This window comes from Hemitrygon akajei, chromosome 2 (genome assembly GCF_048418815.1).
Source record: "Hemitrygon akajei chromosome 2, sHemAka1.3, whole genome shotgun sequence".
Classification (NCBI taxonomy): domain Eukaryota; kingdom Metazoa; phylum Chordata; class Chondrichthyes; order Myliobatiformes; family Dasyatidae; genus Hemitrygon; species Hemitrygon akajei.
The window spans coordinates 160263849-160279115 of record NC_133125.1 but is presented as its reverse complement, the minus strand read 5'-3'; the positions used below and the strand labels follow the sequence as shown (position 1 = coordinate 160279115).

At 39.7% G+C, this 15267-nt stretch overlaps 1 protein-coding gene across 1 annotated transcript in view; it reads left to right on the top strand.

The window, feature by feature from the left end:
* LOC140717274 (uncharacterized) overlaps positions 1-15267 on the top strand; it is a 133646-nt gene that overhangs the window by 57496 nt on the left and 60883 nt on the right. Inside the window, exon 7 of the mRNA XM_073030703.1 lies at positions 3282-3395. Coding sequence (XP_072886804.1) covers positions 3282-3395 — 114 coding nt within the window. The remainder of the gene's footprint in view (positions 1-3281; positions 3396-15267) is intronic.

Sequence of the window (15267 nt, the reverse complement as noted above, 5' to 3'; positions counted from 1 at the left end):
GAAAATAATAATAATAATAATAATAATAATAATAATAATAATAATAATAATAATAATAATTAATAATAATAATAATTTACAGTATATTTACATTGAATAGATTAGTATTCATGTAAAATAATAATATTATATATTTAAAAAGTGAGGTAGAGTTCAAGGGCTTACTGTCCATTTAGGAATCAGATGGCAGAGGGGAAGAAGCTGTTCCTGAATCACTGAGCGTGTGACTTCAGGCTTCTGTACATCCTATCTGATGGTAACAGTGAGAAAAGGGCATGGCCTGGGTGCTTGGGGTCCTTAACAATGGATGCTGTCTTTCTGAGCCACTGCTCCTTGAAGATTTCCTGGGTACTTTGTAGGCTGGTACCCAGGATGGAGCCGACTAAACTTACAACCCTCTGCAGCTTCTTTTGGTTCTGTGCAGTAGCAGCACCTCACCCACCCCATTAACAGACAGTGATTCAGCCTGTCAGAATGTGATTAGACTAGAAAGAGTGCAGGAAAGATTCACCAAGACGGTGGGCAGAGTTAAAGTAGATTTTCACAGTGGCTCCCATTCACAGAATTTGTCTGAATTGTTCAATCTATGTACATCAGTGAATAGATATGCAGAGTCAAAGCAGCTGTCAGAAACACTCCTGTTTCCTTCCTCTGTTCACCATCTGATATTCCAACACAAACATTCTGGAGTGATGGAGCTGGTGACAGTGACTGACACGTCTGAGTGTTCAATGAATGCCATGTACAACTTTTTCTTCTTTGATGGACTGTTGACCACATCATGAAATGAGTAAATTAGGTTGCAATCACATTGAATGCAGCCAGTGAGGAATTTCCACCAGTGAAGAACTGGCATCGGTCCTACAAAGGACCAGGTGTTGTATCTCACCGTGGCCGATGTGAGACGAACCCTGTGCAGAGTCAACCCACGGAAGGCTGCTGGACCAGACAACATTCCTGGTAGAGTGCTCAGAGGATGTGCAGACCAGCTAGCAGATGTTCTCACTGACATCTTCAAGTTTGAACATCAAGTTTGCCGATGACACGACCGTGGTGGGTCTCATCAGCAAGAATGACAAGTCAGCTTACAGAGAGGAGCTGCAACGGCTAACGGACTGGTGCAGAGCCAACGACCTGTCTCTGAATGTGAACAAAACAAAAGAGATGGTTGTTGACTTCAGGAGGGCATGGAGCTACCACTCCCTGCTGAACATTGATGGCTCCTCAGTAAAGATCGTTAAGAGCAAAAAATTTCTTGGTGTTCACCTGGAGGAGAATCTCACCTGGTCCCTCAACACCAGCTCCACAGCAAAGAAAGCCCAACAGCGTCTCTATTTTCTGTGAAGGCTGAGGAAAGTCCATCTCCCATCCCCCATCCTCATCACATTCTACAGGGGTTGTATTGAGAGCATCCTGAGCAGCTGCATCTCTGCCTGGTTTGGAAATTGCACCATCTCCAATCGCAAGTCCCTACAGCGGATAGTGAGGTCAGCTGAGAAGACCATCGGGGTCTCTCTTCCTGGCATCATGGACATTTACACTACACATTGCATCCGCAAAGAAAACAGTATTATGAAAGACCCCATGCACCCCTCGAACAATCTCTTCTCCTTCCTGCTGTCTGGGAAAAGGCACCGAAGCACTCGGGCTCTCATGACCAGACTATGTAACAGTTTCTTCCCCCAAGCTATCAGACTCCTCAATACCCAAAGCCTGGACTGACACCTTACTGCCCTATTGTCCTGTTTATTATGTAATACCTGCACTGTTTTGTGCATTTTATGCACTCCTAGATAGGTCTGTATTCTCGTGTAGTTGCTATGTGTTTTTTCCCTTTCTGTGTTGTTTTTTACGTAGTTCAGTCTAGTTTTTGCATTGTGTCATGTAACATCATGGTCCTGAAAAACATTGTCTCATTTTTACTATGTACTGTACCAGCAGTTATGTTCAAAATGACAATAAAAGTGACTTGACTTGACTTGAGCAGCAGATGCTACAGAAACTGGTCAGGATTGCAATGAAAATTGCAGCAATTTTCTGTGAAGCTTATGGGTTTCTCCATAATCAACTATTGTGGATGTTTGGAGAAAGAAACTACGGTCCTTATTGAAATTCTTAAGGTCTGGTCAATGTCCATTTAGGAATTAGATGGCAGAGGGAAAGAAGCTGTTCCTGAATCACTGAGTGTGTGCCTTCAGGCTTCTGTACCTCCTACCTGATGGTAACAGTGAGAAAAGGGCTTGGCCTGGGTGCTGGGGGTCCTTAATAATGGATGCTGCCTTTCTGAGACACCGCTCCTTAAAGATGTCTTGGGTACTTTGTACCCAGGATGGAGATGACTAAACTTACAACCCTCTGCAGCTTCTGTGCAGTAGCCCCCACCCCCACACCAGACAGTGGTGCAGCCTGTCAGAATGTGATTAGACTAGAAAGAGTGCAGAAAAGATTCACCAAGATGGTGGGCAGAGTTAAAGTAGATTTTCACTGTGGCTCCCATTCACAGAATTTGTCTGAATTGTTCAGTCTATGTACATCAGTGAATAGATATCCGAGTCAAAGCAGCTGTCAGAAACACTCCTGTTTCCTTCCTCTGTTCACCATCTGACATTCCAACACAAACATCTGGAGTGATGGAGCTGGTGACAGTGACTGACATGTCTGAGTGTTCGATGAATGCCATGTACAGCTTTCTCTTCTCTGATGGACTGTTGACCACATCATGAAATGAGGGAAATTAGGTTGCAATCACACTGAATGCAGCCAGTGAGGAATTTCCACCAGTGAAAAATTGGCATCGAGCTCCAGTTATGAACAGCAGATGCTACGGAAACTGGTCAGAACTGGAATGGAAATTTCAGCAACTTTCTGTGAAATTTATCGGTTTCTCCATAATCAGCTGTTGTTGATGTTGGGAGAAAGAAACTATTGACCTTAATGAACTCCTTAAGGTCTGGCCATTGGAACCAGAAGGAGCAGCCAGTGCAGAAATTGGCAGCAGGTGACATGTAAAGACTGGGCTGGAGACCCACGTGGAAAATAGAGTGGGCACCATGAATTATTCATTCTTGCCTGGCACTGCAGTTCAGTGTCTTGTTAATCTACTACAGGGTCTGCTGGTGCAGGTCTGGGTCACAGGTTAACACACTGGGTGGGAATTGGCATCTTCCCTTCACTGGAACATTAGTGTGAGGGTTTGGTTGTCGCAACCACTGGAAGTTTTCATTGACCTTTCTCTGGAGCTTTGTTACATGTTTGCTTATTTGATTTATTTTTAATTGCAGGCCTTTCACCGTTGGACTTTGTAGTGATTGGTGTGTTGATCGTAGGATTGCAGCTTTCTTCATTTTATATCAATGTACTTCGGTATGTCACCGAGATCTGGGAATTACTGGAAGGTATCTTTCATTATTTAATACACACTTAGATATAAATTTACAAGCAAGTGAACTGTGATATATTTTCAGAAAGAAAAACATAGCAAACTAAACCTCGCCTGAATTATTTTTCCAGTCCTCCATGTTGGGGGGAATTTGTCCTGTTCATTCCAGATATGAGCTGATGTTTTGCAGTGACAGATAATGCCTGGATATATTTGGGAATTGTCTCTGAACTGACTCCAGAGGGGTTTTTAATGGAAGAGACCCTGAGCAGAGCAGAGCTGAATTTCAATGTAACACAAAATCAGTTTGGAGCTGAGGACTGAGTGGAAAGGTTACCCCATGATCCTGATTGTAACAAGATTGGTAATGAGTAGGACTTGTCTCACTTGTGTCTCACTTGGATACTTACAACAACATGTTCATTCAACAGCAGCTTTCAGCTCTGTGGCTTTTACCACCAAGTTCCTTTCCAGCTTATAAAACAAAATTCAATATATTGTTATTCTTTTCTCTTTTCCTCAATCAGGAACTTCCTGGCCAAGTCCACTTCACAAATAAACTTTCAACACAGATTATAGTTCAAGAATAGTTGCAAAAACTCCAGCTCCTGGCATTAATATAATGAAAAGTACTGTGAAGCTTCAGAGGCAAATTGCAAATTAGTATGTCAGCAAGTCACAGGGAACAATAATAATGCAGGTGACCATGGACTGAACATAGAGTTCGGTTTGAAAGGAGGAGCACAAGTGCAGAGCTTCAGACAGGGAAATTCAGAGTTTGGTCTTTGTGCTAAATCAAAGCACACACACCAGTCGTGGAGTGATGAAGATCAGGAGTTCACAGAAGGAGAGAGTTTGAGAAGTGCAGAAATTTCAAATGTATCTGGACTAAACTGTTGTAGAACTGGGTCAGAGAATGTGAGGAATAAAGATTTAGCAGGTTCTGAGAGCACAGATGAGATTTTAATCATTAGGCATAATAACAGGACACCTAAAACAAACATCCTGAATCAGTAAACAACAACATAGCTTTGTGAGAGGGATATCATGTTTGATCTATTTATTGGTCTCTTTTTACAGTGATAATGTGCTGTGGGTAAAGGTGGATCTGCTGTGTTTAGATTTCCAGTGATATGGTGTCATATCAAAGGTTATTGTGGAGAATGTAAAACAGGAAGAAGACAGTCGGCGTAAATGGATCTTTTCTGGTTGTCAGGATGTAAAAGTGGATGCTGCTGTGTTTGGTTTTGGGAACAGATTTTCATAATTTTCTGTAATGTTCTTCCTGTGGGAGATGAAGCTACCAATGATATGGTGACTAAATTTGACACCAGCATAAGGAGGAAAATAAATTGTTATGAAGACAATTGGAGGGTCCAAAGTGATGAGAATGGGCAAATCATCTGACAAATGGAGTGTGAGGTGGCAGAATGTGGAATTGTTCATTTTGTCAGGGAAAATGAAGGAGTGTATTATTGAAATGGGGAGGGGCTGCAGATGCAGAGGGAGCTGTGTTCACTGGGTATCTTTAGCAACTGGGACAATTTCAGTTTCAGCACATAATTAGAGAAGGTAATAGAATGTCACATGTATTGTCCAGCAAACTGACTATACAAGAGTTAAAATTATCTTTAGTAAAATAGGACATGTTCAAGTCCAAGTTTATTGTCATCTGACTGTACATAATACAACCAAATGAAACAAATATTCCTCCAGACCACGGTGCACCCACAAAACACAGATCACTCACAGCACAGAAAACAAAATATTACCACAAATACATTAATAAAACATAATCCAGAGAACATGTAGTGTGCAGCACAGGTAAACAGTAAACAGCTTGCTGAGGGGGAGCAGTTTCAAGTTGCTGGGTGTCAACATCTCTGAGGATCTATCCTGGGCCCAACATCTTGATACAATTACAAAGAAGGCACGACAGCGGCTATATTTCCTGAGGGATTTGAGGACAGCTGGAATGTCATCGAAGACATTAACAACTTCCTACAGCTGCACTTTGAAGAGCTTTCTAACTGGATGCATCACCATCTGGTATGTAGGGTCACTATACAGGATCAGAATAAGCTGCAGAAAGTTGTAAACTCAGTTAGCTCCATCGCGGGCACCAGCCTTCCCAGCATCCAGGACATCTTTTAAAGAATGCCTTAAAAAGGCGGCATCGACCATTAAGTCCCCAAGCACCCAGGATATGCCCTCTTCTCATTGCAAAGATCAAGGAGGAGGTAGAAGATCTGAAGCCATTGACATGAAGTTCCAAACCAAACCTGAATCAACGATGGGATCCTCGACAGCTGTGGCAGGGTTTGAACGCTATCAGCCCTTAGAAAGTTAAATCAAGTGACATGGGAGACCGCAGAACTTCACTTCCAGATGAGCTCAATGTTTTCTCTGCTCACATTGACTATCAGAACATGAAGAAACCATCGCAAACTCCCACATCCCCCGATGATCTGATGATCTGAAGTGTGGGTTGTCTTCAGGAGGGTGAATCCCAGGAAAGCGTCTGGACCAGACTGGGTAACTGGCCACGTACTAAAATGCTGATCAACTGTCTGGTGTGTTCACTGAGATCTTTAACCTCTTGCTTCGGCAGAGTGTGGTACCACCTGCATCAAGCAGGCTTCATTCATATTGGTGTTCAGGATGAGCGTGGTGACCTGCTTCAGTGACTATCGCCCAGTTACACTGAGGTACATCGACAGTGATGACGTGTTTTGACAGGTTGGTGATGAAACATATCAGCTCCTGCCTGAGAGGCGACTTGGATCCTCTCCAATTTGCATCCGGAGCAACAGGTCTACAGCAGATGCCACCTCATTGGCTCCTCAGTTAATCCTGGAACATCTGGACAGCAAAGTCACAAACATCAGGATGTTAGTTATTAACTACAGCTCAGAATTCAATACCATCATCCCCTCAAATCTAATCAATAAGCTACAAGACCTTGGCCTCAATATCTCCCTGTGCAATTGGATCCTGAATTTCCTCACCAGTCAGTTTGGATTGGCAACAACATCTCCTCCACGATCTCCATCAGCACAGGTGTAGCACTTGGCTGTGAGCTTAGCTCCTTGCTCTACTTAATTTACATAGAACATAGAATAGTACAGCACATTACAGGCCCTTCGGCCCACAATGTTGTGCTGACCCTCAAACCCTGCCTCCCATATAACTCCCCCAACTTAAATTCCTCCATATATCTGTCTAGTAGTCTCTTAAACTTCACTAGTATATCTGCCTCCACCACTGACTCAGGCAGTGCATTCCATGCGCCAACCACTCTCTGAGTGAGAAACCTTCCTCTAATATCCCCCTTGAACTTTCCTCCCCTTACCCTAAAGCCATGTCCTCTTGTACTGAGCAGTGGTGCCCTGGGGAAGAGGTGCTGGCTCTCCACTCTGTCTATTCCTCTTAATATCTTGTATACCTCTATCATGTCTCCTCTTATCCTCCTTCTCTCCAAAGAGTAAAGCCCTAGCTCCCTTAATCTCTGATCATAATCCATATTCTCTAAACCAGGCAGCATACTGGTAAATCACCTCTGTACCCTTTCCAATGCTTCCACATCCTTCCTATACTGAGACAACCAGAAAACCAGAACTGGGCACAGTACTCCAAGTGTGGCCTAACTAGAGTTTTATAGAGCTGCATCATTACATCGCATTTCTTAAACTCAGTCCCTTGACTTATGAAAGCTAACACCCCATAAGCTTTCTTAACTACCCTATCTACCTGTGAGGCAGCTTTCAGGGATCTGTGGACATGTACCCCCAGATCCCTCTACTCCTCCACACTACCAAGTATCCTGCCATTTACTTTGTACTCTGCCTTGGAGTTTGTCCTTCCAAAGTGTACCACCTCACACTTCTCTGGGTTGAACTCCATCTTCCACTTCTCAGCCCACTTCTGCATCCTATCAATGTCTCTCTGCAATCTTCGACAATCCTCTACACTATCTACAACACAACCAACCTTTGTGTCGTCTGCAAACTTGCCAACCCACCCTTCTACCCCCACATCCAGGTCGTTAATAAAAATTGCAAAAAGTAGAGGTCCCAGAACAGATCCTTCTAGGACACCACTAGTCACAACCCTCCAATCTGAACGTATTCCCTCCACCATGACCCTCTGCCTTCTGCAGGCAATCCAATTCTGAATCCACCTGGCCAAACTTCCCTGGATCCCATGCCTTCTGACTTTCTGAATAAGCCTACTGTGTGGAACCTTGTCAAATGCCTTACTAAAATCCATGTAGATCACATCCACTGCACTACCCTCATCTATATGCCTGGTCACCTCCTCAAAGAACTCTATCAGGCTTGTTAGGCACGATCTGCCCTTCACAAAGCCATGCTGACTGTCCCTGATTGGACCATGATTATCTAAATGCCCATAGATCCTATCTCTAAGAATCTTTTCCAACAGCTTTCCCACCACAGACGTAAGGCTCACTGGTCTATAATTACCTGGACTGCCCCTACTACCTTTTTTGAACAAGGGGGCAACATTTGCCTCCCTCCAATCCTCCAGTATAATTCCCGTGGACAACGAGGACATAAAGATCCTAGCCAGAGGTTCAGCAATCTCTTCCCTTGCCTCGTGGAGCAGCCTGGGGAATATTCCGTCAGACCCCAGGGACTTATCCATCCTAATGTATTTTAACAACTCTAACACCTCCTCTCCCTTAATATCAACATGATCCAGAATATCAACCTCACTCATATTGTCCTCACCGTCATCAAGTTCCCTCTCATTGGTGAATACCAAAGAGAAGTATTCATTGAGGACGTCACTCACTTCCACAGCCTTCAGGCACACCTTCTCACTTTTATTTCTAATCGGTCATACCTTCACTCCTGTCATCCTTTTGTTCTTCACATAATTGAAGAATGCCTTAGGGTTTTCCTTTACCCTACTCGCCAAGGCCTTCTCATGCCCTCTTCTTGCTCTTCTCAGCCCCTTCTTAAGCTCCTTTCTTGCTACCCTTTATTCCTCAATAGACCCATCTGATCCTTGCTTCCTAAACCTCATGTATGCTGCCTTCTTCCACCTGACTAGATTTTCCACTTCACTTGTCACCCATGGTTCCTTCACCCTACCATTCTTTATCTTGCTCACTGGGACAAATTTATCCCTAACATCCAGCAAAATATCCCTAAACATCGACCACATGTCCATAGTACATTTCCCTGCAAAAACATCATCCCAATTCACACCCGCAAGTTCTAGCCTTATAGCCTCATAATTTGCCCTTCCCCAATTAAAAATTGTCCTGTCCTCTCTGATTCTATCCTTTTCCATGATAATGCTAAATGTCAGGGAGCGGTGATCACTGTCCCCCAGATGCTCACCCACTGACAGATCTGTGACCTGACCCAGTTTGTTACCTAATACTAGATCTAGTATGGCATTCCCCCTAGTCAGCCTGTCAACATACTGTGACAGGAATCCGTCCTGGACACACTTAACAAACTCTGCCCCATCTAAATCCTTGGAACTAATCAAGTGCCAATCAATATTAGGGAAGTTAAAGTCACCCATGATAACAACCCTGTTATCTTTCCAAAATCTGCCTCCCAATCTGCTCCTCGGTATCTCTGCTGCTACCAGGGGGCCTATAGAATACCCCCAGTACAGTAACTGCTCCCTTCCTGTTCCTGACTTCCACCAATACTGACTCAAAAGAGGATCCTGTTACATTATCCACCCTTTCTGCAGCTGTAATAGTATCCCTGACCAGTAATGCCATCCCTCCTCCCCTTTCTCCCCCCTCTCTATCCCTTTTAAAGCACTGAAATCCAGGAATATTGAGAATTCATTCCTGCCCTGGTGCCAGCCAAGTCTCCGAAATGGCCACTACATCATAATTCCATGTATGTATCCAAGCTCTCAGTTCATCACCTTTGTTCCTGTTGCTTCTTGCATTGAAGTACACACTCTTTAGCCCTTCTACCTTACTACCTTTATACCCTTTATTCTACTGCTCTTTCCTCAAAGCCTCTCTATATGTTAGATCTGGCTTTACTCCATGCACTTCTTTCACTGCTCTATCGCTCCGGGTCCCATCCCCCTTGCAAATTAGTTTAAACCCTCCCGAACAATGCTAGCAAACCTACCAGCAAGGATATTGCTCCCCCTCGAGTTCAGGTGCAAACCATCCAATCTGTACACATCCCACCTTCCCCAGAAGAGATCCCAATGGTCCAAAAATGTAAAACCCTGCCCCCTGCACCAACTCCTCAGCCACACATTCAACTGCCATCTCCTCCAATTCTTACCATCACTATCACATAGTACTGGCAGCAATCCTGAGAACACCATCCTTGAGGTCTTTACACTTATGACTGTGTGAATGAGCACAGTTCTAATGCCACATTCAGGTTTGCTGACAACACCACTGTCACAGGTCAAATCAAAGTGTTGATGAATCAGCATACAGGAGGGAGATTGAAAATCTGGCTGAGTGGTGTCATAACAACCTCTCACTCAATGTCAAAAAGACCAAGGAATTGATTACAGACTTCAGGAGAAGCAAACCAGAGGTCCGTGAGCCAGTCATCATCAGAGGATTAGAGGCGGAGAGGTCAGCAGTTTTAATTTCTTGGGTGCTACTATTTCAGAACATTTGTCCTGGGTCGAACATGAGAATGCAATTCTGAAGAAAGCATGACAGTGCCTGTACCATTTCCTTAGCAGTTTGCAGAGATTCAGCATGACATCTAAAATGTTAATAAACTTCTATTTCTTTATCAATCTTTTTTATTGATTTTTGAGTAAATAAACATAACAATGATAATGTACAAAGAGATCGGGATTAGATTAATAATGGTTAACGTATACAGAAACAGACTCTGAGTAATGTGTAATTTGAGGCTCCCAATCTCTTAGTAACTAAACATGAAAAAGATTCAAAAAAGAAAATTTTTAAAAGAAAAAAAAAGAAATCCCCTAAACTATAAAAAAAAATAAGCTGGGCTGCCATGTTTCATTGGCTAAAATCATTATTTGTCATTAACTCTGCTCCTCTATACATGAACAAAAAGTTATTGAGAAGTATTTGGAAAAGGTCAGCTTACATCGTATGAAAATGTTGTCTAAATGGCCTCCAAGTTTCTTCAAATGTAACTGAAGGGTCGATAGTGCCACTCCTAATTTTTTCCATGTTTAAAGATGTTATAGTTTGGGAAAACAATTGAAATGTAGTAGGGGGATTAGAATCTTTCCACTAATATAAAATGGATCTTCTGGCTATTAATGTAACAAGTGCAATCAAACGGCAAGCTGAAGGGGTAATTGACTAGAGTCCATCACTGGTAATCCCAAAATTACAGTAATAGGATGAGGTTGTAAATCAATATGCAAAACTGCTGAAATAATATCAAAAATATCTTTCCAAATTTTTTTCAAAAGAGGACAAGACCAGAACATATGTGTCAATGAAGCTACCTCAGACTTACATCTGTCACAGACAGGATTTATATGGCAATAAAAATGACCTAACTTGTCCTTGGACATATGGGCCCTATGAGCCACCTTAAATTGTGTCAAAACATGTCTAGCCCACATTGAAGTAGTGTTAAATAGTTGGAGAATATTCTCCCATTTCTCTATAGGTAAAAGTACCTAAAGTTCTCTTTCCCATTCATTCTTAATTTTATCAGATGTACCTGGATGTATTTTTGTAATTGCTATTAAGCTTTTCTGATAGGGGTTTAAACCTAAAATTTTTCTGTAATTTCAGTTTGCTGTGATATTGGAAAAGTAGGTAAATAACATTCAAAAAGTTTATAATCTGTAAATATCTGGAAAAAAGTTATCTAGGCAAATTATATTTATTAGACAACTGTTCAAAAGCCATTAGACAGTTATCCATGAATAAGTCACAAAAGCATATTATTCCCTTTGTTTTCCATAAAAGAAAAGCTTGATCAATTCTGAATGGTTTTTTAAAAAATTAAATATAATAGGACTTGATTGGATAAATGTATTCAATCCAAAAAATTTATGAAATTGAAACCATATTCATATTGTTTGTTTAGTTATTGGATTAGTCATTTGTTTATTCAGTTTAGTAAGTGCAAAGGGAAGCAAGACCCCTAAGATAGAAGCCAATGAGAACCCCTGTACAGACTCGCGCTCGAGGTTCATCCACCGTGGACATTGAATTTCATCCAGAGCTTGTGTCCGGAACGTCAAATATCGAATATTAATTGCCCAATAGTAGAATCTTAAGTTCGGCATTGCCAAACCGACATCCATTTTTGATTTCTGTAAATATTTCTTACTTACCTGGGATTTTTATTCTGTCATATATATGAAAAAATATAGAATCAATAATATCAAAAAGGGATTTAGAAATGAAAATTAGTACTGCCTGAAATAGATACAGAAATTTAGGTAAAATAATCATCTTAATAGTATTAATTCTACCAATCAATGATAAGGACAATAGGGACCATTTAGTAAGCAGTTGTTTAACATAACATAACTTTAAATAGATCCTTATACTTCTTAGTAATTTTAATGCCCAAATAAGTAATCAGTAACCAGTCTGAATGGTAATTGTCTATAGATTGGAACTTCCATTTTTAATGGGAAAAGCTCATTCTTATTAAGATTCAATTTATAACCAGAAGAACTACTAAACTGAGCAACTAGAGATATTATTGCAGGCATGGATTTCTCTGGGTTAGAGATATATATTAACCAGTCATCTGCTTATAGTGATACCTTATGCATCCCACTCCCACAAATATTGCCAAATATATTGGGTGAATCATGAAGAGCGAATGCTAAGGGCTCCAAGGCAATATCAAATAGTAAGGGACTTAAAGGACAACCCTGTCTAGTCCATCAAAAAAGCCTGAAAAAGGGGGATCTTTGATTATTGGTAAGAACAGATGCCAAAGGTGTATCATATATCAATTTAATCCAAGATATAAATTTTGGGCTACATTTCAATTTCTCAAGTGTGTTAAATAAATATTCCCATTTAACTCTATCAAACGCCTTCTTGGCATCAAGCAAAATAACCCATTCTAGAGTTTTAGATGAAGAAGTCTATACAATATTCATTAACCTCCTAACATTGAAATATGAATAATGATCTTTAATAAATCCTGTCTGGTTGTCAGAGACAATTTATGGCAATACATTTTCCAATCTAATTGCCAATATTTTGGAAAAGATTTTGGAGTACGTATTCAACAAGGATATAGGTCTATATGTGACACATTCAGTGGGGTCTTTATCTTTTTTAGGAATTAAAGAAATTGATACTTCATAAAAGGATTGTGGTAATTTACCTACAAATAAGGCATCCTTTAAGATTCTACATAACCAAGGAGAAAGTAGATTTGAAAAAGATTTAAAGCATTTTGCTGTATACCCATCCAAACCAGGTGCTTTACCAGAATTCATCAAAGAAAATGCTTTCTTTATTTCTTCTTCCGTGATGGGTGCACCTAATGCTAACCATTCATTAGGTGGTAATTTTGGATTATTCAATTTCTTTAAAAATTCTTGCATTATGGTAGAATTATCAGGAAATTCAGATTGGTATAAAGAGGTATAGTATTCTTGAAAAGATTTATTAATTTCATCATGGTCAACCACCAAAATACCATACCGTTTACGAACTTTAATAATCTGACATTTAGCAGAAGCAATTTTCAATTGGTTGGCCAATAATCTACCCAATTTATCACCATGAATATAAAATGACTCTTAGTTTTAAGTAATTGATTTTCAATTGGGGTTGTCAATAACAAACTGTGTTGCGTCTGAAGTTCAACTCTCTTTTTATAAAGCTCCAGATTAGGAGCAGTGGAATATTTTTTTATCAATTTCTTTAATCTCAGCAACCCATATGCGTATTTCATTATTATTTTGTTTTTTTCAATCCAGCAAAAAATGACATAATTTGGCCATGGATGTATACCTTAAAAGTATCCCATAATATCTCACTGGAAATTTCTTCCCTAAAGTTAGTTGAAATGAAAAAGGCAATCTGTTCTTTAATAAAGTTAACAAAGTTTAAGTCCTGACATAGAATAGAACTGAACCACTATTGTTTAGTGCTAAAAGTTACATCAGTTAATTTGATTGATAGTTTCAAGAGCGCATGATTGGAAACAACGATTACATCGTACTCACAGGCAGTAGCAAACGGAACTAATCGAGAGTCGATAAAAAACGTAATCAATTCTAGAGTAAGTGTGATATACATGAGAAAAAAAATGAGAACTCTTTATCATTAGATGTAAAAACCTACAAATTTCTAAAAATTCCAGAGTCAACTAAAAAGCAATTAATATGAATAGCGGATTTGTTTGGAGGTACCTGATTGGACACAGACCTGTCCATCAAGGGATTCAGGCAACAGTTAAAATTTCTCCCCATTATCAACAAATATTCATTTAAATTAGGAAGAGATGCAAATAGATGTTTAAAGAATTCAGGTTAGTTGACATTTGGTGCTTAGATATTAACCATAACAATTTTTTGTTTATAAAGTAAACAAGTAATTAATAGAAATCTACCATTTGGGTCTGAGATTGTTTCATATTGAACAAATGAAATCGAGGAGACCATTAAAATAGATACACACCTACCTTAGCCTGTGAATTAGAGTGGAATTGTTGTTCTTTTGAAAACCTAAAAAAATGCTGATTATCCTCCTTCCTCACATGAGTTTCCAGGGCAAAGATAATCTGAGCATTCAATATATGAAAAACTTTAAAAATCTTCTTCCGTTCAATTCAATGGTTCGTATTCCATGAGACAAAGTTAGTAATATTACCCATTTTATTTGAATAAACCATATGGTATGTAAAGGGTTAACCTTCCTGCATAGGAAACTGATGATTCAGGAAGAGGTTTAAAGTGGAACCAGAAGTTACAACAATTCAGACATATTTATAGTTTCAGTTGGCCCAGATGAAAAAAAGTAAACTAAGGATAACTCCACCCCAACCCACAAAAGCGCAAAAACTGTCCAATTGACAGCCAGAAAGCTAACTAGAAACTCCCTAACCCTGACTCTCTTGAAGGCAAATCTCCAAAATTGAAAAAAATGCAAAATACCACCCATCGTCGAAACATTGAAAGAGGAATGCCATATTTGCAAAACATCTTGAAAAGTGAAACAGAATACAATCTTATTAATATTTCAGGAAAAAAACCCAACACCAGATCAGATCCTTGATTATTTTCAAAAATGAACAATTGAAAATAACAAAATAAGTTAATAAAGAAAAAAAAACTTTAACCAAGAAACATGACACACATCTATACTCCAAAACAAACTATGAGTATTATCAAACCAAGGGCGAAAAACTTCTAACTTTAACAATCCAAATCTATACACTGGTTATTAATTTATAAACTAAATGAATACAGACATGAAGAAAATTGAGAGAAATGTGAAATTCCACCCATAGTCAAAACATTGAGAAGGGAATACTATAAACAACACCAAACAATTGTTTAAAAAAAACAACTATTTGCAAAACACTTTGAAAGGCAAGCTCTTGAAAGATGAAACAGAATACAATCTTATTAATATTTCAGGGCAAAAAACACAGTGAATCACCAAATCAAATTTTTAATTATTTTCAAAAATGAACCGTTGAAAATAATAAAGTAACAAAAGGAAAAAAAGGAACTTAAACATAGAAGCTTAAACATTAGAAACTTCTAATTCTAACTTCTACACTTCTATTGACATGTAGTGGAGAGTATATTGATTGACTGTATCATAGCCTGGTATGGAAATACTAATGATTTTGAATGGAAAACCAGGGATTCATCCCAGTACATCCCAGGAAAGCCCGCTGAACCATTGAGCACATCTACATGAAACATTGTCA